The following is a 26,066-nucleotide window of genomic DNA, read 5'->3' as shown; positions in this document are numbered from 1 at the left end:
TTTTTCCACACTAGTTTATAGTTATTGATAGTGTTTTGGTATATATTGCTTTAATTACTATTGATTTTCATACTAAAATGCCTTGATATTTTGCCAAAGCGAGCTTTAAATCAATCAAGAACGTTTTTGTTTCTACTGTCGGGAGAACGACGATATTGAGGCAAATTTTTATAAAATCAAATCAGCCCGGTATCCCATTGGTTTACTAAAACTTACGTGTTTCGCACGACAATGACGTATTTCCTTCCCTTAAACCATTGGCCAATAAAAGAAGGACTAGACTTCTTCTGAAAAGCGTCCCACAAGAAAAACGGGCACTACTGGCGCGATCTAGCGGTTAAATTTATATAAAGCGGAAGTTCATCATTTTGAGGGCAAATCACATGAGAAATTCGGAGCGTGGGATTGGTCGAAATATTCAAATACCAACAACTATCGATAGATGTCAGTCTATTCAACCATTGTTAAGGCGAGCTTGTGGGCCTCACATAGTAAGCAGCGTTGCCAGCCGTACTTTAATTATAGTAAATTTCGATATTTTCCTACTATAATTTCAAACACGTATATTTCCGATATTTGGGCGATAATTAAATACGCCGTTTCCAGACTGTTATATTACTCCTAGTAGGCTATGAATTGAAATATTACACTCCTTGATTTGTACCTTCTTAGAATCGCTAATACGGCCTACTAATCAAGCGCGTTGTAGAAATTAAATACTATTACTAACTTCCAAGTTCCACGGCGAGCTATGATCAAATGCTACCACGCTATAGCGAGTAATCAGAGTTGACCGTATTTGTGTAATACGATAATTTTCGGGCTTCGTTTTGGGACCTGGCAACGCTGCTTGTAAGCTTGTTCTTTAAGAGAATCAGAGAATCGCGTTTGTACAAAGCCCATGGTCTCAATATAGTCATTCCCCCTCCGTAGAAATAAAACATTCTTGATATAAATGAATAGATTAGTTTATAAATGGTAAAAGGTGATTTATGAAGGATGGGTTTTTCTTCGATGTACAACCTAGATAGTATCTCATCTCAGAGGCGGGGTATTGTTTAGATATTTATACATTTTGTTTTTGTTAAATTCTTGCAATGATAAGATTGAGCTGAACCTCTAACCAACGCAAATCAGGCATTTTTGTATTCGTTGCATTTAGCGTACAATCTCAGTGTATGGAAAACTTCCTCGACTTTAAGCCTTTAAAGCCTTTTTCGTACGTACATACCTCTCGCTAAATTCTTATTTCCATTTAATTATTTTGCATTTTTATATATATTTTTTTATTTACAAGAATAAGGCTTATAAATATTTATTAGTTTTTGCTAGGAGAGGTAACCCGAAGCACTTTAGTGCATATTTCATATTCGATAATCAACGCGTTTTAAATAAATTGTCTAAAAAAATCAATTGGGTTTTGGTTGTATTTACAAGTAAAAAATTTCCAACAAAGGGAACGAATAACGCATTTGCTTAAAAGATGATTCTTATCAAACAGCGAAAAATTATGATTGAACCGTGGATTTGTAAATCTCGCTTTTATCGACGCGCTACCGCCATCTCGTGTTACATATCGTAACTACGTCTCAATCGAATTTGACGCGATATCTAACAATTTAGACTTAAATACGGCCGGGCTTCTGGTTTTACTTGCGGGGATATTTGTGATTCGTGATAATTTCTAGTGGTACGAAATCGCCCGTGTATTTATCCCCGGAAGAGAAAAAGCCCAGCGCGAAGTTCAGCCTCCTCCTTGGTTTTAGCGCGTAGTATTTTCAAAACTACGAGAGCGCGGTTAGGATCACGAACTGTGGCTGGAGCCGTCGTTTCTTCGAGGATACCTGCGGGGCGAGGACGGTAGACTAGTTTGCAATCTCCGGCGCGGAGACTGCGGGAGTTGGGGCGCGAATGATCGGGTCGGCGTTTGCGGCGTGGGCGGTTGAGACTGGGTGGCTTGGTGGGCGGGCGACTGGGGCATCCCTGGCCGGTAGTTCCGGCGGCAGATGCTGGCGCACGGCTCCATCGGACGAACCGTGTTGTGATAGGAAATGAGCAATTGGCGGCATTCGACTTCGTCCTGCTTGAACCTCGCGCTCGGGTAGCGACTGCGGAGACGTTTACGCTCCTGCAAAAAGAACGCGCCAAATACATTACTTCTTTATCAATCAATAAAGCCGCGTTCGCACTAGACACTTACAGTAAACGTTTTAAAACGTTTTCGAAATATCAAATTTTAAAATTTTGGTGTCTGGGGCCCTTTGTCTTCTGGCAGCCCAAAATAGCAGACCCAGTCCGCCACTGGATACTTGCATTTTAATATAATTTTTGCACCGTTTGCTTTTATTTTGATGATTATTTCAGAAAAACGTTCTAATGACTTTTTAATTTGTCTGTAGCAGACGCTACCTCGGAGAAGCTAGCGCCGTTACTCCACCTAGATTCGTTTCGATCGCGAATACACTTCTCTAAACATGTATTTTCAATTTCAAGGAGCCAAGAATAGAGGTCGGTGGAACAAATAAATTAACCGCAAATATTTCAATTATTCATTAAAATTAGTATTATTTGTTTTATACGAATAAATTATACGATTAAACAACGATTTAACATGCAAAATTAATCATTTTTTTTCGAATATTTCTGAATAATTCTCGGTTATGTATAAATATAAACAATCGTATAATTTTATATTCAAACGCCGACCTCTAGCCAAGAACGTAGATAAAATGTACTCAATATTAGAACCTCGTCTGTACACTCTGCCTGTTTAATTGAGAATCTATTTGTCTAATTTTGTTCGCTTGAAACGTGCACCTTTGAAGGTTTGTTTGAGTTTTCATAACACTTTTGGAGATAAAAAATATATTGATTTTCTAATACTATTTTCAACGGGAAAATATGGTTTATTATTAGGTAAATATCCCTACGCAATGTAATTTCTAAATTATACATCCTCAAGCAAAGTAATAGGCTTCTTGCGTAATTAAAATTTTGCTAAAATGTATCACCGCTTAGCAACCGAATTTAATTTGCCTTGGAAACCGAAAATATTTTTGACCACTGAAAACATAAAAATCTCCATTTAAAAAAGCATGGGATTTTCTCGGTTTAGGTAAATTTCATCAAGTTTGGGTAAATTGGAATATTTTTGGTGGTTAAATTGTAAGAATTTTTGGGTAAAATAAGGAAAAAATCTTATCTTTGTTTTAAGTGGTCAAAAATATTTTCGGTTGCCATGGCAAATCGAATGGGTAGAGCAACGTCTCCTTATTCTACTTATTTCGTGACGAATGAGCTGCATAAAAACAAGTTCAGCGAGCCTAGCTTATTTTATGGAAAGGCGTATGGGCGTTATTCCTATTTCCCACAAGCGGCCGTTTTCGAAAATTTACGTGTGGAACATAGTGAAGCAGACGCTCTTTTAACAAGGTTGCCATGCATTTTTTCGGTTTAAATTATTTATTTCACAACTCTGTTTTCCAGCGACTGATTAAGAGAATAGACGCTTCAATAAATCATCCTCCCAGGAAATGGCCAAGAAGTAATATTTCCGAGAGCCAGGACCTGCAAATCACTGTTTATATAGTGCCTGTTAAAATAATGGCAATTTTTCACCTTTATGGCGTTCCCTTTTAAGCAGGTAGCTTTTTTGACATATCAAGGCTTGGCAAAAACACGACGTTCTGTTCACAGATGAAAAGTTTCAATTATTTCCACAAGCACTGTATAAACAATATCTTGCGGGTCCTGGCTCTTGGAAATATTACTTGGCGATTTCCTGGGAGGTTGATTTATTTAAACGCCTATTGCCATACATTTTCGATGTGAAATAAATAATTTAGAACGAGAAAATGCATGGCAACCCTTTTAAAATAGCGTCTCTACTTCACCGTGTTTCCACACGCGAGCTTTCGAAAAGCGCCGCTTGAGAGAAATAGGAATAACGGCCAAACCCACAGCTGCCAGTTGGACTCGTTTACAGCCCAATTGGGCTTCTTTTTATGTCTGCTTGCGGGGAAAAATTAATTGGGCTGTTGGGCTGGTTTTTTGGGCTACTTTTCGGAGGTTTTCGATAATATACAGGGTGTTTCAGAAAATCAGTACAGTGTTATAAGGGTTGAGTAATGATGTATGACTGTCTTGGTCGCAATTATCTGTGAAGAATTGGAGAAGCGCTAGAGTGTCTTAAAGTTTGACCTAAAAAGGCCTAAAACGCCTAAAGAGTAGGCTACCGCACGAACACAAGAACCCAAATTAGGAAAACTGATTTTAGTTGTAGTAGGAAACTTTTACTATACAGAGTATGAAAAACAAAATCGTGTGCGAAATTAATAAAACTAATGTTTGTAAAATTTTCCTACTACAACTAAAATCGGTTTCGCACACGATTTTGTTTTTCATACTTTGTAGCGTAAAATTTTCCTACTACAACTAAAATCGGTTTCGCACACGATTTTGTTTTTCATACTTTGTAGCGTAAAATTTTCCTACTACAACTAAAATCGGTTTCGCACACGATTTTGTTTTTCATACTTTGTAGCGTAAAATTTTCCTACTACAACTAAAATCGGTTTCGCACACGATTTTGTTTTTCATACTTTGTAGCGTAAAATTTTCCTTTTACAACTAAAATCGGTTTCGCACACGGTTTTGTTTTTCATACTTTGTAGAGTAAAATTTTCCTACTACAACTAAAATCGGTTTCGCACACGATTTTGTTTTTCATACTTTGTAGAGTAAAATTTTCCTACTACAACTAAAATCGGTTTTCCTAATTTGGGTTTTTGTGTTCGTGCGGTAGCCTACTCTTTAGGCGTTTTAGGCCTTTTTAGGTCAAACTTTAAGACACTAGCGTTTCTCCAATCCCTCACAGAGAATTGCGACCAAGACAGTCATACATCATTACTCAACCCTTATAACACCTCAAATTTACTGTACTTATACCTGAAACACCCTGTATACTAAAATCGGTAGGATACCGATTTCTTTCAAAAGAATACGCTTAAATCACTTCGAAATATAATACTTTCAATATGTACAGTTTTTCTTAAAAAAAATTAATAATTCAATTAATTTGTACTAAAAAATATCTCAAATAATAAAAATTAGAGTTTCTATAAAATTTCCCATGACACTTAAAACTCTTGAGAAAGTGCGCGACATCACGCAAACAACAATATTTTGAACAGCGCCCCTTTTAAAAAATAAACTATTGCCAAATTGGGCTTGTTTATAAAATATGGCCTATTTTAAATTGAGCTCCTTTGAAGAGCTGTTGGGCGATAGAGGTAAAATCATATCTGGCTGCTAAGCCCTGATTAGTTCTTGGGGAATTTATAATATGCTCCGCAAAACTAATCTTGTTCCGCGTAAAATTACCTATTTAGATGGTTGAAAAAGAGCAAATGATGTAAGTTAACTTCTTTTCAAGACAAGGCGCCGAGTTTCGCTTAGCACGTCACGAGTAAAAATCCCCTCTGTTAAACACGCCCGATTCTACGATAATCATCAGGACACCACACTCACTCCTCGTTAGAAATTCCGGGGAGAGGAGCCGGGTTTGATCCCAATTTGTGGCACTGGGTGAAAACTCGGAGCTACTCCTTCTAATTTGAGTAAACAAGTTATCTCCCTACTGGTTAAAGGGGTTAACCATCGAGTACTTCAGTTTCCCCTTTCTATAAAAACTCTTTGACGTTAACAAGTGAGATAACAACTCCCTCCGCGTGGAGTTTGCAAGTTCTCTCCCCACTGGTTAAAGGGGTTTTCTCCCGAGTTCTTCGATTTGCCCTTTCCATAAATCTTTGCTAAGGTTAACGGTAATAGCAAAAGTAGCATAAGACCCAAAAGTGTGTCAGAACCGTATAGTAGTTAATGAGTTTGTTGCAAAGTAAAAAAGGGAAACGAAGAGGGGGTCGGAAAATACGTCAACAAAATCGAGGTTACTTCGGCGCTGCCGAGTGAGGCGTTTTAGAACTTATGTCTACGGGCGAGTAAATCGCAGAGAGAAAAACGCGCCAGACTATAGACTAATTATAATGTTGCTAGTACTATTCCAACTAGTAGGTTATGTCGTCTATAGTGTGACTAGGTCTCATAAGAACTTTTAATAGGCGCGAAGGTACAGCTGACACACTTTTGGGTGTTATGCTACTTTTGGTAATAGTTAGGGTTGGCATGAAGGGCTTACCACCACCCTCCTACGCATTGTAACTCTACCGCCTAAAGCCCTAAACTAAAGGCATTAAGAATAAGAAAATTCTCGAACTAACTAATGATAATATTTTATTTGAGTGGACCACGCCACGGACGCCCGACTTCAGAATCTAGATCGTACCTTTTTTAGACAGGGGGTTTCGAGTGTAAACAAATAAAAAACCACGATTTTGGATTATTTGATAAAAAATATGCATAACGTAAAATGAAAATAAACATATTCGGATATGCTCTTGCAAAAATTAGAATAAAATGGTATGACAGTGTAGTGAACCGTCTATTAAAACTATTTTATCATCACAACTACAGTTATGATAGATAGCTTTGTTAATATACACCGATATATCGGCTGTACCAAAAGTGACATGATTACTAAAAGTGTGTCAATCGGACCTATTTCTTAATGAATGTTACTAGCGAAATACAAGTTGGGAGGGGAGAAGGGGAAGTATGCCTTGGGGAGGGAAGGAATTTAAAACCAACAAATACCGCCTCGTAGAGAGGAACGGAGGAACTGAGTAGCACTGGTCAAAGTTAGAGTATTTTTTGATTTTTCGTCGTTCTGTGGAGATGCTATCGCCCAAAGATCCAGAAAGGCGACAATAAATAGTCTTTTACGTGGTCGATCTCGAGTTGAGGATTCATTAAACCTTTAGCATACAAAAGTACAGGGATTGTCACACTTTTGGTAATTATGTCACTTTTGGCTGTATCCATATCGGTGCATCCCTATTTAAAAACTACATTTTCTATTTGTATTATGTAATAGTATTTTATTCTAATACCTCCCATTTTGAAAATTGGCATGAGCCTGCGAAAGTTCATGTTTCGAGCTAATAATAAATATGGATACTTATCTCGAAAGTGATATATTACATGCTTCTGATATTATGTACCCCCTTCTAATCCCGTACTATTTTGTTCCCAAACATTCAACCTTAAGGGTATGTTAGGAACTTCTGATTGAGTGGATTAATTACGAATATACAGCCACTCTACGTTCTTTTTACGGCCAATATTAGCCTTAGTCCTATGATATAATTAATAACCCTGGTTTCAAACAAAGATATGTCTGTTCGTAAACCGCCGTAGATCGTTTATAACATCGCCAATGCCGTTATTAATCCCATCTTCGATCGGCGTCTACAATGCCCGGAGGTCTCCCTTAGTTCCCCTTCTAGACTCGAGAGGGCGTTGAAGCTCCACTAACGCGTCCTTTCCCGGAGAACGCCCCGAGCTAAGGCCTAGTATCGCCTTTAGCCCGCCAAAAGCCTACAGAATGTCAATAAAATGTTAAACTAGAGATATAGATTTTCGCGTTTTTTTTCGTCGCTTGAGTATCAAAAGACGCGAACGTTGTGGAGGAAAGGCGACTGTCTACACTTTGCCGCTCGCACCCCCATCTCTTGACAGACGATTGTAACATTTTGGGGATCTTTTCCGCGTCGCTGCCAAGACCGCGCTCGAGTCTTTATCGTTTCCGGCCACCCTCTGACAGGGCCCTTGATAGTTTTATTATTTCGGTATCAGTCTAGCTGACTCGCCCTAGGCCTTGCTCTACTTACGAAACTAAATGCGTAAAAAAGGGGACCTTTATTTAGGTCCGTTTGTTTCTTTTATTTGAATAGACCTACTTTTTCACTTGTTTTAGAAAAACGAACTACAAAGTACTGGTACTAATACCCCTTTTCAGAGTTTTGGACGAGATTTGTAAGACCGGGCTCAGACTGTGCAAACTAATGTAAAATACATAAAGAAATAAATCTTGTGTTTTATTCACTTCCTCTGCGGAAGGTATTACCATAAGTCTATAAGTAAATGTCAAAAGTATGACACGTAATAATATAGACCCCGTTGATTCCAAATAACTACCTCGCACCGGTGGGGTGGCGGAGTGGTTAGCGGTTTCGCCTCGCAGCAAGAGGAGCCGGGTTCGATCCCAGCTTGTAACACTGGGTACAACTCCTTCCGCGTTGAGTTTGCAAGTTCTCTCTCCACTGAATAAAGGGGTTTTCCCCTGAGCTCTTCGGTTTCCCCTTCCATAAAAACTTGTAGAGGTTAACGGTAATAGTTAGTGTAGGGAGCTGTTGGCTCGCGTGGCTTGAAGGGCTTGCAACCACCCTCCTCGCATTGTAACACGGCCACCTGAATTAATGGTTTCAAAAGTCGCTAGCTATTCGTCACAGGCAAAGGTTTTATTGAGAGCTATTCGCGATCCAGACGGTTAGCCTACTTCGTTGCCGTTTTGAGTCTGCTCTAGCGACTCACGGCACTTCCGACAGATCTGAAAACGTCACTCTGTCTCTAAAGAGACATACATATAGGGAAAACGTAATAGACTTATGGTGTTACGAAAAAGTTAAGTGATAAATTTGTTATTTGTACGCCCCCGCGTCGCCTGCTTGTAAAGCAAATACCCTCGAAGCAAATTAATAATGTTGAATAAGAGACAAACGTTTGCTGAAAATCAGCCTCACCTCTTGAACTTTACGGCTCTCGAAATCGGAGAGTTGTTTTTGGAAACCAAAATTAGGATTGGCGATGCTACGCGCACCCCTGCAAGTACAAACAAATAATTTAAAGACTTATTACGAACAAAATAAAAAAATATCTATTACCGTAGAGCTTTGAGAGCGTCTCTCCAACTTAACGTCGTTATGGACATGATATACGCCACCGCCAGAGTCACGCTTCTAGACACTCCCGCCAAACTGGAAAACACAGATATTTATTAAAGACTAGGGTAAAAAATATATACGTTAGGCCTGAAGCGTGGTTTTCGCTAACGTAAAAACGCCGTGACAGCCAGCGTCGACGCCGATAATTCTCCGTTTACGCTTAAAGGCTGGTTTTCACTAGGGCAAAAACGCCACGACGGTGAACGTCGACGCGAAAATTTCCCGTTAGGCCTAGTGCAATATTTTTGCGTCGACTGTCACCGTCGTGGCGTTTTTGCCCTAGTGTAAACCAGCCTTAAAGCGTCGTCTTCGCTACGGTAAAAACGACGTCACAGCCAGTGTCGACGCCAATAATTATCCGTTTACACTTAAAGCGTGGTTTTCGCTAGGGTAAAAACGACGTCACAGCCAGCGTCGACGCCAATAATTATCCGTTTACACTTAAAGCGTGGTTTTCGCTAGGTTAAAAACGACGTCACAGCCACCGTCGACGCCAATAATTATCCGTTTACACTTAAAGCGTGGTTTTCGCTAGGGTAAAAACGACGTCACAGCCACCGTCGACGCCAATAATTGTCCGTTTACACTTAAAGCATGGTTTTCGCGAGGGTAAAAACGCCGTGACAGCCACCGTCGACGCCAATAATTGTCCGTTTACACTTAAAGCGTGGTTTTCGCGAGGGTAAAAACACCGCGACAGCCACCGTCGACGCCAATAATTGTCCGTTTACACTTAAAGCGTGGTTTTCGCGAGGGTAAAAACGCCGTGACAGCCACCGTCGACGCCAATAATTGTCCGTTTACACTTAAAGCATGGTTTTCGCTAGGGTAAAAACGCCGTGACATAAAGCGTCGACGCAAATAATTATCCGTTTACACTTAAAGCATGATTTTCGCTAGGGTAAAAACGCCGTCACAGCCACCGTCGACGCCAATAATTGTCCGTTTACACTTAAAGCATGGTTTTCGCTAGGGTAAAAACGCCGTGACATAAAGCGTCGACGCAAATAATTCTCCGTTTACACTTAAAGCATGATTTTCGCTAGGGTAAAAACGCCGTCACAGCCACCGTCGACGCCAATAATTGTCCGTTTACACTTAAAGCATGGTTTTCGCTAGGGTAAAAACGCCGTGACATAAAGCGTCGACGCAAATAATTCTCCGTTTACACTTAAAGCATGATTTTCGCTAGGGTAAAAACGCCGTCACAGCCACCGTCGACGCCAATAATTGTCCGTTTACACTTAAAGCGTGGTTTTCGCGAGGGTAAAAATGCCGTGACAGCCACCGTCGATTCCAATAATTGTCCGTTTACACTTAAAGCGTGGTTTTCGCTAGGGTAAAAACGCCGTGACAGCCAGCGTCGACGCCAATTATTATCCGCTTACACTTAAAGCGTGGTTTTCGCTAGGGTATAAACGCCGTGACAGCCACCGTCGACGCCAATAATTGTCCGTTTACACTTAAAGCATGGTTTTCGCTAGGGTAAAAACGCCGTGACATAAAGCGTCGACGCAAATAATTCTCCGTTTACACTTAAAGCATGATTTTCGCTAGGGTAAAAACGCCGTCACAGCCACCGTCGACGCCAATAATTGTCCGTTTACACTTAAAGCGTGGTTTTCGCGAGGGTAAAAACGCCGTGACAGCCACCGTCGACGCCAATAATTGTCCGTTTACACTTAAAGCATGGTTTTCGCTAGGGTAAAAACGCCGTGACAGCCACCGTCGACGCCAATAATTGTCCGTTTACACTTAAAGCATGATTTTCGCTAGGGTAAAAACGCCGTCACAGCCACCGTCGACGCCAATAATTCTCCTTTTACACTTAAAGCGTGGTTTTCGCGAGGGTAAAAACGCCGTGACAGCCACCGTCGACGCCAATAATTGTCCGTTTACACTTAAAGCATGGTTTTCGCTAGGGTAAAAACGCCGTGACATAAAGCGTCGACGCAAATAATTCTCCGTTTACACTTAAAGCATGATTTTCGCTAGGGTAAAAACGCCGTCACAGCCACCGTCGACGCCAATAATTGTCCGTTTACACTTAAAGCGTGGTTTTCGCGAGGGTAAAAATGCCGTGACAGCCACCGTCGATTCCAATAATTGTCCGTTTACACTTAAAGCGTGGTTTTCGCTAGGGTAAAAACGCCGTGACAGCCAGCGTCGACGCCAATTATTATCCGCTTACACTTAAAGCGTGGTTTTCGCTAGGGTATAAACGCCGTGACACAAAGCGTCGACGCCAATAATTATCCGTTTACACTTAAAGCGTGGTTTTCGCTAGGGTAAAAACGCCGTGACAGCCAGCGTCGACGCCAATAATTCTCCTTTTACACTTAAAGCGTGGTTTTCGCTAGGGTAAAAACGCCGTGACAGCCAGCGTCGACGCCAATAATTATCCGTTTACACTTAAAGCGTGGTTTTCGCTAGGGTAAAAACGCCGTGACAGCCAGCGTCGACGCCAATAATTATCCGTTTACACTTAAAGCGTGGTTTTCGCGAGGGTAAAAACGCCGTGACAGCCAGCGTCGACGCCAATAATTATCCGTTTACACTTAAAGCGTGGTTTTCGCGAGGGTAAAAACGCCGTGACAGCCACCGTCGACGCCAATAATTGTCCGTTTACACTTAAAGCATGGTTTTCGCTAGGGTAAAAACGCCGTGACAGCCACCGTCGACGCCAATAATTGTCCGTTTACACTTAAAGCATGATTTTCGCTAGGGTAAAAACGCCGTCACAGCCACCGTCGACGCCAATAATTGTCCGTTTACACTTAAAGCGTGGTTTTCGCGAGGGTAAAAACGCCGTGACAGCCACCGTCGACGCCAATAATTGTCCGTTTACACTTAAAGCATGGTTTTCGCTAGGGTAAAAACGCCGTGACATAAAGCGTCGACGCAAATAATTCTCCGTTTACACTTAAAGCATGATTTTCGCTAGGGTAAAAACGCCGTCACAGCCACCGTCGACGCCAATAATTGTCCGTTTACACTTAAAGCGTGGTTTTCGCGAGGGTAAAAACGCCGTGACAGCCACCGTCGACGCCAATAATTGTCCGTTTACACTTAAAGCATGGTTTTCGCTAGGGTAAAAACGCCGTGACAGCCACCGTCGACGCCAATAATTGTCCGTTTACACTTAAAGCATGATTTTCGCTAGGGTAAAAACGCCGTCACAGCCACCGTCGACGCCAATAATTCTCCTTTTACACTTAAAGCGTGGTTTTCGCGAGGGTAAAAACGCCGTGACAGCCACCGTCGACGCCAATAATTGTCCGTTTACACTTAAAGCATGGTTTTCGCTAGGGTAAAAACGCCGTGACATAAAGCGTCGACGCAAATAATTCTCCGTTTACACTTAAAGCATGATTTTCGCTAGGGTAAAAACGCCGTCACAGCCACCGTCGACGCCAATAATTGTCCGTTTACACTTAAAGCGTGGTTTTCGCGAGGGTAAAAATGCCGTGACAGCCACCGTCGATTCCAATAATTGTCCGTTTACACTTAAAGCGTGGTTTTCGCTAGGGTAAAAACGCCGTGACAGCCAGCGTCGACGCCAATTATTATCCGCTTACACTTAAAGCGTGGTTTTCGCTAGGGTATAAACGCCGTGACACAAAGCGTCGACGCCAATAATTATCCGTTTACACTTAAAGCGTGGTTTTCGCTAGGGTAAAAACGCCGTGACAGCCAGCGTCGACGCCAATAATTCTCCTTTTACACTTAAAGCGTGGTTTTCGCTAGGGTAAAAACGCCGTGACAGCCAGCGTCGACGCCAATAATTATCCGTTTACACTTAAAGCGTGGTTTTCGCTAGGGTAAAAACGCCGTGACAGCCAGCGTCGACGCCAATAATTATCCGTTTACACTTAAAGCGTGGTTTTCGCGAGGGTAAAAACGCCGTGACAGCCAGCGTCGACGCCAATAATTATCCGTTTACACTTAAAGCGTGGTTTTCGCGAGGGTAAAAACGCCGTGACAGCCACCGTCGACGCCAATAATTGTCCGTTTACACTTAAAGCATGGTTTTCGCTAGGGTAAAAACGCCGTGACAGCCACCGTCGACGCCAATAATTGTCCGTTTACACTTAAAGCATGATTTTCGCTAGGGTAAAAACGCCGTCACAGCCACCGTCGACGCCAATAATTGTCCGTTTACACTTAAAGCGTGGTTTTCGCGAGGGTAAAAACGCCGTGACAGCCACCGTCGACGCCAATAATTGTCCGTTTACACTTAAAGCATGGTTTTCGCTAGGGTAAAAACGCCGTGACATAAAGCGTCGACGCAAATAATTCTCCGTTTACACTTAAAGCATGATTTTCGCTAGGGTAAAAACGCCGTCACAGCCACCGTCGACGCCAATAATTGTCCGTTTACACTTAAAGCGTGGTTTTCGCGAGGGTAAAAATGCCGTGACAGCCACCGTCGATTCCAATAATTGTCCGTTTACACTTAAAGCGTGGTTTTCGCTAGGGTAAAAACGCCGTGACAGCCAGCGTCGACGCCAATTATTATCCGCTTACACTTAAAGCGTGGTTTTCGCTAGGGTATAAACGCCGTGACAGCCAGCGTCGACGCCAATAATTATCCGCTTACACTTAAAGCGTGGTTTTCGCTAGGGTATAAACGCCGTGACACAAAGCGTCGACGCCAATAATTATCCGTTTACACTTAAAGCGTGGTTTTCGCGAGGGTAAAAACGCCGTGACACAAAGCGTCGACGCCAATAATTATCCGTTTACACTTAAAGCGTGGTTTTCGCTAGGGTAAAAACGCCGTGACAGCCAGCGTCGACGCCAATAATTATCCGCTTACACTTAAAGCGTGGTTTTCGCTAGGGTATAAACGCCGTGACACAAAGCGTCGACGCCAATAATTATCCGTTTACACTTAAAGCGTGGTTTTCGCGAGGGTAAAAACGCCGTGACAGCCAGCGTCGACGCCAATAATTATCCGTTTACACTTAAAGCGTGGTTTTCGCGAGGGTAAAAACGCCGTGACACAAAGCGTCGACGCCAATAATTATCCGCTTACACTTAAAGCGTGGTTTTCGCTAGGGTATAAACGCCGTGACACAAAGCATCGACGCCAATAATTATCCGTTTACACTTAAAGCGTGGTTTTCGCGAGGGTAAAAACGCCGTGACAGCCAGCGTCAACGCCAATAATTCTCCTTTTACACTTAAAGCGTGGTTTTCGCTAGGGTAAAAACGCCGTGACAGCCAGCATCGACGACAATAATTATCCGTTTACACTTAAAGCGTGGTTTTCGCGAGGGTAAAAACGCCGTGACACAAAGCGTCGACGCCAATAATTATCCGCTTACACTTAAAGCGTGGTTTTCGCTAGGGTATAAACGCCGTGACACAAAGCATCGACGCCAATAATTATCCGTTTACACTTAAAGCGTGGTTTTCGCTAGGGTAAAAACGCCGTGACAGCCAGCGTCGACGCCAATAATTATCCGTTTACACTTAAAGCGTGGTTTTCGTTAGGGTAAAAACGAAGTGACACAGAGCGTCGACGCCAATAAATTCTCCGTTTACACTTAAAGCGTGGTTTTCGCGAGGGTAAAAACGCCGTGACAGCCAGCGTCGACGCCAATAATTATCCGCTTACACTTAAAGCGTGGTTTTCGCTAGGGTATAAACGCCGTTACACAAAGCGTCGACGCCAATAATTATCCGTTTACACTTAAAGCGTGGTTTTCGCTAGGGTAAAAACGCCGTGACAGCCAGCGTCGACGCCAATAATTCTCCTTTTACACTTAAAGCGTGGTTTTCGCTAGGGTAAAAATGCCGTGACAGCCAGCGTCGATGCCAATAATTATCCGTTTACACTTAAAGCGTGGTTTTCGTTAGGGTAAAAACGCCGTGACACAAAGCGTCGACGCCAATAATTATCCGCTTACACTTAAAGCGTGGTTTTCGCTAGGGTATAAACGCCGTGACACAAAGCGTCGACGCCAATAATTCTCCTTTTACACTTAAAGCGTGGTTTTCGCTAGGGTAAAAATGCCGTGACAGCCAGCGTCGACGCCAATAATTATCCGTTTACACTTAAAGCGTGGTTTTCGCTAGGGTAAAAACGCCGTGACAGCCAGCGTCGACGCCAATAATTATCCGTTTACACTTAAAGCGTGGTTTTCGCTAGGGTAAAAACGCCGTGACAGCCAGCGTCGACGCCAATAATTATCCGTTTATACTTAAAGCGTGGTTTTCGCGAGGGTAAAAACGCCGTGACAGCCAGCGTCGACGCCAATAATTATCCGCTTACACTTAAAGCGTGGTTTTCGCTAGGGTATAAACGCCGTGACACAAAGCGTCGACGCCAATAATTATCCGTTTACACTTAAAGCGTGGTTTTCGCTAGGGTAAAAACGCCGTGACAGCCAGCGTCGACGCCAATAATTCTCCTTTTACACTTAAAGCGTGGTTTTCGCTAGGGTAAAAATGCCGTGACAGCCAGCGTCGACGCCAATAATTATCCGCTTACACTTAAAGCGTGGTTTTCGCTAGGGTATAAACGCCGTGACACAAAGCGTCGACGCCAATAATTATCCGTTTACACTTAAAGCGTGGTTTTCGTTAGGGTAAAAACGCCGTGACACAAAGCGTCGACGCCAATAAATTCTCCGTTTACACTTAAAGCGTGGTTTTCGCTAGGGTATAAACGCCGTGACAGCCAGCGTCGACGCCAATAATTATCCGTTTACACTTAAAGCGTGGTTTTCGTTAGGGTAAAAACGCCGTGACACAAAGCGTCGACGCCAATAAATTCTCCGTTTACACTTAAAGCGTGGTTTTCGCTAGGGTATAAACGCCGTGACAGCCAGCGTCGACGCCAATAATTATCCGTTTACACTTAAAGCGTGGTTTTCGTTAGGGTAAAAACGCCGTGACACAAAGCGTCGACGCCAATAAATTCTCCGTTTACACTTAAAGCGTGGTTTTCGCTAGGGCAAAAACGCCACGACGGCGACGCATAAATATTGTTTTAGGCCTAATGCTTAGTTTCCACAAGGGCGCGTCACAATGTATATTTTAAGTGTGTGATGGGGTCACTGGAGCCTGTGGGGGGCTCCATACCCGGCTCTCAAGGTCATGTGATCGGGGCGCTGGGTCACTGGAACCTCATGGGTGTTCCACACTCGTCATTCTGTGACCTACTAAGGAGGGTAGTTTGCAGTGGAAGAGGAAGCCACTCTAGTCCTCAGCTGTGCGAGGGTGGGTCTCGGGCAGCCCATGGTGTCGCCTTTTGTTGGGCTGTGATGAGGGCGTTTGTTTGCTATATGTGAGGCGGTCAAAATGGCTGTCTCACTGGCCGAACGTTGTTTCGCAAAGCGCACTTTTGTCCGGGGCTGGTTGTTTTGGTGGCCGCTGTAGTGCTTAAGGCGGAGCAGCGGGGTACAAATACATATACTTATGTACGTCCCAACGTTGAGTGACGCTTAAGACTGCTGCATACATTAAGCTAGAAAGCGCTCACGCATGCCTCTTTTCGAAAACCAAGTTTGCGAACGAGCAAACGAAGCGTGTGTTAAATTTTTAGTTTTTCTAATTTCGCAGCGCGACTCATGTGTGCAGCCGGCTTAATGCTTGGATCCCACTAGGGCGTAGAAACGTGTTTACGTGTAAATAAAAATACATTATGACGAGCACTTGTGGAAACGAAGCGGAACGGGGATATTTTGCGTTGGCGCTCACCGTCGTAGCGTTTTGACGTTGTGAAAACCAGCCCTTACACTAGAACAAAAATCCAATAACGTGTGTAATAATCTATTTTCATTTACCCGGCTAAAAACGTTTGCATTTCCCAAAGTTAAGCATTAAGCTTAGTTTCCCCTATCACGCCGAAAACGTATTTTTCTTTACGAGTTTAAAATCCTTGGTAGTTGCCCAAAATTAAGAAACGCGCTTTTAAAGGGGAACGGTCAAGCTTTAACCAGTTAGATAGCCCTATAGCCCGTTAAAAACTAAAATTTATGGCGAAAACCGCATCAATAAATATTAAGTGGTTAATTTTTAAGAAAATAAAGAAATTTCGGGAAATTGAAAAGCGCGCGTCCGCTGCGACACCTGGTGAGACAGAAAAACCACATAAAAGCGCGCGCTGCTGAAGATGTTTTTTGCACGCGCGGCGCGTTCCAGTTATACGAGACCTAAGCCTAAATTGCGCGATTTTAAAAGTTAGGATAGTTCGCAAATCGCTCACTAAGGTGCTGCTGACGCTGGCGATACACCTTAAGATGGCGGCGAAAATTCAAACCCAATTACTTGGCGTCATTTTGCATTTCAACTTTTTAGGCAAAAAACTTTATTTTCAAGACTAAATAAGATACGTGTTAGTATATTGAACGTCTTGTTGATCTTTTGATACGCAAATAAGGCGATATTTTGAAAAGATTGGCCGTTCCCCTTGAAGCGTCTTAATGGAGACGTTTTCCGTCGACGCTCACTCTGGCGGCGTTTTCACGACAATGAAGACCAGCGTTTATTAAATTCCGCCATTTTAGACAATTTAAAGCTCTCGAAATAAATTTACGTAAGTAAAACGTACCTTGGCACAACCTACTTTGGGAGCGAACAGCACCCGGGTTGAAAATGTAAGATAAATAGATCGCGGAGTATTTACTTTGGGTATGGGTGCACGTTCGCCCGTCCCTTCGCTAATGAATCGCGACCCTTCCGAAGGGGATTCCCGCCGTTCTCGTCAGCGACGCGGGATCAGAGGTGTTAATGTGAGAGTGAAGCAGTCCTATCACGACCGTCCGTTACAACTACGCGCTTCTGTCCCATAATCTAATTGCCGCATTTCATTAGCTAAACATTAGGCGCTGTTCTAGACCGGTGATAATGCTATAGGGTGACGCTACTGGATGCGTTTAAAAAGCGGTAAAGTTTGCGGTGGGTGACTCTTAATTTAAGAGTCAAGTCGCGTTTTGTTTATTAACATACAGGGTGTTTCAATTGGGTGAGACGAACTTAGGTTCGTAAAGGTAAACTAGACGTTAAACCCAGGATTCGGACACTCGCAAAGGTTGGCGTTCGGGATTTTGGATCTCAAACTGATTTTGGAAATCCTAAACTGCAGGTTTTGAGATTATATCGCGATTTTCGTGTTGATATTGGGGATTTTCAAGAGGATTTCAAGATTTCTAATATGTTTTTCTTTAGAGAATGAGGGAGTTTGATGAAATAATTAATTAAAAAAATATTAATAATTTAAGCGATAATTTAAGTGCCAACCGAGGGGCAGGTCACTTCCTTGATTAACGACGAAAAGATTAAAACCGATTTAATCGTGATTATTTTGATTAAATTAAATTTAATCACGTTTAATCATGATTAAATCACGTTTAATCATGATTAGAATTAAACGATTAAATCTGATTAAAATGATTAAATCTGTTTAAAATAATTAAATCCTGATTAAAAAATCATATCGTGATTAGTATGATTAAATCGTACTTTAGTTTTGATTTTAATGATAAATTCTCGATTCGACCGATTATATTGATTAAATAGTGATTAAAATGATTAAATAGTGATTAAAATGATTAAATAGTGATTAAAATGATTAAATAGTGATTAAAATGATTAAATAGTGATTAAAATGATTAAATAGTGATTAAAATGATTAAATAGTGATTAAAATGATTAAATAGTGATTAAAATGATTAAATAGTGATTAAAATGATTAAATAGTGATTAAAATGATTAAATCTAATTAAAATGATTAAATCTAATTAATATGATTAAATCTAATTAAAATGATTAAATCTAATTAAAATGATTAAATCTAATTAAAATGATTAAATCTAATTAAAATGATTAAATCTAATTAAAATGATTAAATATAATTAAAAAGATTAGATCATGATTAGAATGATTAAATCTCGTTTAAATCGTGATTAGATTTTCTAATCTTGATTAGATTTTTTAATCTTGATTACCCTGATTTGATCACGATTACCCTGATTTAATCATTTAATTAAAAATAATCATTAGTTCGACCAAAAAGCACCTTTTTTCAGCAAGATATGAGACTCGAAAAAATGCATTTAATCATCTAAAATTACCCGTTGTATAATTGACCAATTTCAAAATAACGTTTTTGCGCGTGATCCTACCTTTACATCATGAGGCCCCCACCGTTTCTATAAATCCTATATTTTCAAAAATGTCCTATAACATCCTATATTTTTAGGAAAATCCCCAAAAAGTCTTATAAAATCCTATATTTTTGATATTTTGCTATTCCAAATCGCTAGATTTAACTAAAGGATAAATTCCTATACAAAGTCATTCTAGTCTATACTTTTGTTATTGTTAACATGGCTAGCTACTAGTTTTTTTGTGATAAAATGGTTAAATAGTTTAAATTTTTTAAGTGAAAATCAAAGATTTATTTCACTAAAATATAGATTTGGTTTTTAAATGCATTAAGGTAGTAAATGAAATAGCATATATAGTACTATAAAATCCTATAATTTTCCAAAAATAGTTCTTTAAAGTCATTTATTTTAAGAAATAAAATCCTATTTTTCCTATAAAAAATTTAAACAGGCTTATTTACCTGCTTATATACTACAAAATGGCAACGAAATTTCACGCGTAAAATGAATTTTAAGATCCACCAATTCTGAAGATATTTTATCAAAAGTGACATAATTACCAAAAGTGTGACAATCCCTGTACTTTCGTATGCTAAAGGTTAAATGAATGCTCGACTCGAGATCGACCACATAAAAGACTATTTATTGTCGCCTTTCTGGATCTTTATTTTTAGTATTATATTATTAGTATTATATCGTAGGTAGATGGCGATAGCATCTCCACAGAACGACAAAAATAAAAAAATACACTAACAGTACTTTGACCAGTGCGACTTAGTTCCTCCGTTCCTCACTACGAGGCGTTATTTGTTGGTTTTAACTTCCTTCCCTCCCCAAGGCATACAATCCCTTCTTCCCTCCCAACTTGTATTTCGCTCGTAACATTCATTAAGAAACTGGTCCGATTGACACACTTTTGGTAACTATGTAACTTTTGATTTTATGAACGTTTTGAGAAATTCCCAAGGAAAATAGCAATTTTTCAAGTCGCCTATTTGCATTAAAATGAGTTCATTTCAATCAAATTAACCTCTTTCTTAGGTTTTGTATGATACTCTTCATAATATATGATTTAAATTAGTTTTACCAGAAGTGCATTTACTTCTGAGTATAGCCTGTCAATCTCTGATATTTGAGAAAATTGAAATACCCTGTACAATATGGAGAAGCTGAACTTTTAGGAACACTTTGCGCATTACATAATCGAATTAGATGGTCCATTTATTTATATTTTAGTTGCTATATATGTAATATCATTAACGTAATTCGGTTACTGATAACGTACGAGTCGTCCATTATCATTGGCCGCAATTCAAAGTGTAACCCCATCTGGAGGGGGTTTGTGTTAAAATATATTTTCAAGACTCAATATTTGAGAATCTACCAACTATTTTTCTATTTAAAATTTATGATAAATTAAAAAATAAATTGTGGAATTCAGCTGTAAAGCTGTACGATCCGAATTAATTGTTATTTTAACCATAAGTCTATAATATTGTTCTATAAGTTTGTCACTTCGGGGAATATTTTACTGAGAGGTAGTAACGGAGTGACGTCATCACAAGAAGAAAATCTCCCCCTAGCGAGGCGCTGTCAAAGGCTACGTGTGACGCGGTAGCAAGCGGACGCAAAACTGCGACGAAGCCCAAATGCAGTCTGACTTGTGAATAGCTCTCAGTAAAACTTTTGCATGTGAAGAGTAGGAACAATATTATACACTTATGATTTAACTAACTATAGACATTTGGTCGAAAGTTAGGAAGAATCGTTCTTACGCCCTATACTAGATGGCGTGTTACAACACGGTAAATGGAGTTTCCGTGTTAAGATAATAGTTTAGATAGTAGATGTTGATACTTGGCCTGTTTGATAGAATAGTGCGTTCTCAGTAACCTACATATGTTCTTGATAGTATAACCATTTTAAAACATGTCAGCTTAGAAAAACCGGAGGAATACGGGGTGATAAAAACAGGGATCAGTTTCTGCATAATTGTTTTATCAAGCAGACTTAGAGCCCATAATTTATGTAATTCACGTAAGCCGATATATTACCCGCAGGACCGCTGTTTTGGCTCCAAAATTCTTTTCAGGGCACCCGCAAGATTAATCTTGTAAATCCGGCGCGTGGCATACGGGCAAAGATGACTTAGATAGGAAAGCCCTTACGTAACAGTACGTGCGAAGAATTGTGGAAATTGCATGCGTCGTTAGGTTCTTACCAGTGAATGAGAACGTTTCCTCCGCTGGTTCGAGCGTGGTGGATGAAATCGTTACTTTGAGAGAAAAACTGGCTGATGTTTTGGCGAGGCGAATCGGACGCCTGAATACACAAATACTCTTTGTCCTGGTGGGACACGAGCGACCCGAACGAGAAAGATATTAGACCGTTTCAGATCAGCTAATGCGTTTATTTAGGGGATATTATACCTGGTGCACTTTCTTGGCATTGTCATGGATGGAAATGATGTGAGTGATATTGTTGGATCGGAGTTGTTCCTGGTCCTTGGAGTCCCGGAAGTTGCCCACGTACAGTCCGGGAAGGACCTGCGCAAATTAATTACTCCTTATTAGTGTCGCTAGCGAGTTATTTTAAAGGCAGAACTTATTCAGCTTTCAAAGCTATAGATGGCGTTAGTAGTCTAGACCCTGTAAATTAATTCTTCCCTGAACACCAGTGTCGCGCGTGTCGAACACTTCTACAGGCGTTTTCACCTACTTTTTAATCTATTCGGCGGTTTTTCACTTAAAATATTTTGAATTTTAATTTTAATTATATTACAATAGTCCCTTCCGTCAATGATTATGGGAGTTCCCCCCTCCTTTTATAAATAGGGGTAAATCCATGTCAAATCACGCGATGACTCCCACAGCACCGTGTTCGATTTCGTTCAAAATTTAACCACTTATAATATGAACCTTTTCAGTGTTAAAGCCAAATTTTAGCTCAGAAATCGAAGTATTTTGGGAGAAAGGATTTTTTTGAAACCCCTTTTGGGAAATGATATCTCAAGATTGGTTTATATAGCATAATTGTAAATTTTTATCACGATTAAATATAACTAAGTAATTATTACGGGGTTCGAAAACATTGCCGTTTATTTTATAAAATTCAACAAATAAACCGTAAAAATTCGCAAAACCGCTAAACAGACCACCGTTAGCGGTCTTTAAAACATCGATAGAAATTTTTTAAATCAGATAAACGACCTGTATAGGATAAAATGAACCCGGGGAACACGAAACAAACTACAGAATTATTCACGGAAGTATACTTTAGAAGTTAGAGGGGTTCAAAATGGTCGTTTTTCCCAAAATCGCAAAAACATGGTAAGACCCTAAAACACAAAATAATATTAATACCAGCTGAAAGTACAGGTTTCATTATAAATCGAAGATGGTGCCGTGGGAACTTTTTCTGAAATTGGGTGAAATTTATTTACCCATAGGCTTGATATATCCTGTACAAATATAAGCTGTAAGTCCTAACGTAAATCTTGCACGTTTTGCGAAGAGTTTGGTCGGTATGGCTCGAAGTTTCGAAAAAGGCCTTCTAAATATAAGTTATAACTTCTCAAGTTACTTTTCAAAGTTGAACCAAGTTTTTAAACAACAGTTCGCGTTAATGGAATTGGACTGGGATAGAACCATATAAATTTAAGATAGAAAGGTCAAATTTTTAATTAACCTACTATATTAAACGTCTAATTAATAACCTTATAATTGATTAAGAAAATGTTAATCATCAATATTATCGGTTTCAGTTGGATACAGCTCCTAAAATCCGGTTTGAAAATTTCTCATTAATACTATTTAATTTCAGTGAAATATGAAGTGTCATTTGCAATTGACCCCCAAGAAGTTGTCTGCGTCCCGAAATTGGAGAGAGAGAGAGAGAAAGAGAGAGGACCGGGGGTTTCCTCTGCATTGCGGAAGATATCGGGGCCTGCGAACCCCTCTCTCGCTCTGCCTAAAACAAAGGGGGAACATTTTGGTTAGACCTGCGTAGCGCCAGACACAGTCGCCGGGTACAGCAAACCACTTTTAAAATGTCTTCTTTCCGATACTGTATTGACATATTGAGACGACGATTTTGGGACAACCGTACTAGGGTTTGCAAGGAGATTAAAAATGTATGACGGTCTATATGAAAAGTGTCATCTTACCTTGTTCATACCATTTCCCATGGCTGTTGTTTATGGTATTACGGCTCAGAGTTATTTTGGGACAGATAAGTTGAACGGAAACTGTTATACTCTATGTTGACAATTTTTGACGTTTATTTTTGTAAATTGTCACGGCTTTTTTTTATTCGGCTCGGAGTGTAGCGGAGGAAAATGTTATAATATATTTTTTTCACTAAAATATCTCTATATTTTACAATTTAATTTTCGATTTAACAGTTCCGTTAATATATTTTTGAAATATACTTCTCTAACAACATTTAAATTTTATCTTTCGATTCGCCAATCCATCGCGCCTCCCGCTTATTCCTTTTTTTAACTATTATAACAATGTTTTAATTTAACCACCCTAACTAACAATTTCGTCATTCTCTTTTATGAAGACAAAATTTAAATAATACGCGATTAAACAATACGTTGGAAAAAGAAAAGGTAATTTGAATGATACTCTTTTTATTGTAGTAGACTTTCGGATCGTCCCGGCATTTTCAAACACAGTCCGACAACTTGATTGAACATTTGACTGTAGTCCAGTTTAGGACAGTCCCGCTCTTGGACCCGGCCGCTGCGCATGGTTGTTGACCAATTATAAAAATTAAAATATTGAACAAAGTCATAAACGTAACGCGGACAAGACTAATTTATAATATTATAATATTTATATGAGCGCGACTTATAGTTCATATTATTTATCCGACTACGAGTTAAGCCTCGGTGGATATTTCTCCCCGTTAATATTTTTCCGTAAAAAACGCGTCGCCGGAAGGGATTGTAATCCAGCCGCGTTATAATTTCGTAAAGAACCGCTGCCCGGTTTCGATCCCTTCTGTCTCGCGACGTATAATTTTAGCGGAAAAGGCGAAGTAGTGTCTTGGCCGACGGACGCCGGGCCGTTACAGTGAAGCTTGGCGCGCCGCCAGAATTCCCCCTCCGCCCGCCGGACCACGTGATCTTTATCGCTCCCGTCCGCGCCCCCTAGTTTCGAATTTTCGCTCTACCGTTGTTCCTAGGCTCGGCAGGTGCCTGGCCTAGAGCGCAGCCGGCCTGTCGACTGTCCGTAGGAGGAACCCGCCACGACGCCCGATCGAAATTTCGCGTCTCTTAGCCGTTACGAAAAAATCTTCCAGCGGAAGCGGACTCATAAATTTACCTCCCTAATCTAAGAACGCGTATTTCTATTTTCTCAGGGCTACGGTTCAACGTCTTCCCGTCGCTGCGAGATAACCATCTTCCGCTAAAAAATCGTCTTTAAACTTCCTGGATATTTTTATCGCTCAGTTTTTCGACAATATCTCCAGAAGTAAATGAACCGAAGTTATAATAATACCCAAGGCACCACCTTAGGCCTAAGTCATCAAGCGACTTCTAAAGCCATTAAATCAGGTGGCCGGGTTACAATGCGTAGGAGGGTGGTGGCAAGCCCTTCATGACACGCGAGCCAACAGCTCCCTACACTGAATATTGCCGGTAATAAAAATAATCAGCTAGGCCAATACCCTTGGCACCACCCTAAGTCGTAGTCATCAAGCGACTTCTAAAGCCATTAATTCAGGTGGCCGGGTTACAATGCGTAGGAGGGTGGTGGCAAGCCCTTCATGCCACGCGAGCCAACAGCTCCCTACACTGAATATTGCCGGTAATAAAAATAATCAGCTAGGCCAATACCCTTGGCACCACCCTAAGTCGTAGTCATCAAGCGACTTCTAAAGCCATTAATTCAGGTGGCCGGGTTACAATGCGTAGGAGGGTGGTGGCAAGCCCTTCATGCCACGCGAGCCAACAGCTCCCTACACTAACTATTACCGTTAACCTCGACAAGTTTTTATGAAAGGGGAAACCGAAGAGGTCAGGGGAAAACCCCTTTACCCAGCGGGGTGAGAACTTACAAACTCAACGCGGAAGGAGTTGTTCCGAGTTTTCACCCAGTGCCACAAGCTGGGATCGAACCCGGCTCCTCTTGCTGCGAGGCGAAAGTGCTAACCACTCCGCCACCCCACCGCTATATCGGCCATGTTGGAGACGTTTCCCTTATGGAACCATAGCATAAAGCATCCTTTTCAAATTTCACGCGCTAAGTGACTATTGAGCCTAAGTTTTACTATCGCCACCTACCGTCTCTCGAAGAAAACAGCTAAGCACCGTACAGTCTGATGTTAACCCTTTGTTAGGCTTAAGTTACATTTCAATGGATAAGATTAACACGTGATATTGAAATGATGCCTGTCCATAGATAAAATAACTTCGCATATAGATAGGAAACTATATGTTGTAGAGGTGACTCCAGGATTTTGTCCGACATCTGGTGGCGGCACCCGAATAATATTATTTGGTGAAGTTCGCTCTACTCGAAGTCCGTACTACTCTTAGCTCAGCGTAAGCTTTGGCTATAAACATGGCTTTAATGCTTCAGCTTGGATTAATAATATAAACTTATATTTTTAATCCAAAATCCCTGCCTTCCATAAGTTATGACTTATACGAGCTTAGGATAAAAAAAAAGTATGATGATGTTAAAAAATATTTAAATGATACTAAAATTGGCTGAATGTATGTCGCAATGACAAATTGCAAAGGCTTAAGTGAGCTAGGTGTATTAAAAGTACTTTTTTCATGTACTGAAAGCAAATTTAAAATAAGCGCAAAGAAATATCATTCATTAAAGTTTTCTAGTTAGTTTTACACGCTATTTCTTGTATATTTGAAGGCATTTACCTTTATAAATAAGTTTATTAGCAAAAACGCCGACTTTAATTCCTACATACATCTACGCTCTTGAGAACACAGACAACTGGCTCAGTCACTAGATGTCAGGGGAATCTGGTGAAAGTCCATTTGCCCCATTGAAGATTCCTATCTATATACGAA

The 26,066-nt window shown here is 40.7% G+C and overlaps 1 protein-coding gene across 1 annotated transcript; it reads right to left on the bottom strand.

The window, feature by feature from the left end:
* Positions 1–74: 74 nt before the first annotated feature.
* LOC149926704 (dual specificity protein phosphatase 22-B-like) lies at positions 75–24,081 on the bottom strand. The gene is made up of 6 exons (XM_090159011.1): positions 23,184–24,081; positions 21,448–21,564; positions 21,240–21,364; positions 8,838–8,930; positions 8,697–8,775; positions 75–2,128 (listed from the first exon to the last, which is right to left on the bottom strand). The coding sequence occupies exons 1-6, from the start codon at positions 23,202–23,204 to the stop codon at positions 1,805–1,807; spliced, it is 759 nt and encodes a 252-aa protein (XP_090015137.1). The 5' UTR covers positions 23,205–24,081; the 3' UTR covers positions 75–1,804.
* Positions 24,082–26,066: the final 1,985 nt, after the last annotated feature.

This window comes from Leiobunum rupestre, chromosome 9 (genome assembly GCF_980474605.1).
Source record: "Leiobunum rupestre chromosome 9, qqLeiRupe1.1.hap1, whole genome shotgun sequence".
Classification (NCBI taxonomy): Eukaryota; Metazoa; Arthropoda; class Arachnida; order Opiliones; family Sclerosomatidae; genus Leiobunum; species Leiobunum rupestre.
Note: the sequence above shows the minus strand (reverse complement) of the source record. Positions and strands in the feature narration are given on the sequence as shown.

What these genes read in the sequence shown, in the direction of transcription:
- LOC149926704 (XM_090159011.1), bottom strand. Translation starts at nt 23,204, where the DNA reads ATGGGAAATGGTATGAACAAG. An exon ending in GGAAACGTTCTCATTCACTG is followed by an intron (nt 8,931 to 21,239) that starts GTAAGAACCTAA and finishes TGTGTTTTCCAG; the next exon opens with TTTGGCGGGAGTGTCTAGAA. An exon ending in GACGCTCTCAAAGCTCTACG is followed by an intron (nt 8,776 to 8,837) that starts GTAATAGATATT and finishes TTGTACTTGCAG; the next exon opens with GGGTGCGCGTAGCATCGCCA.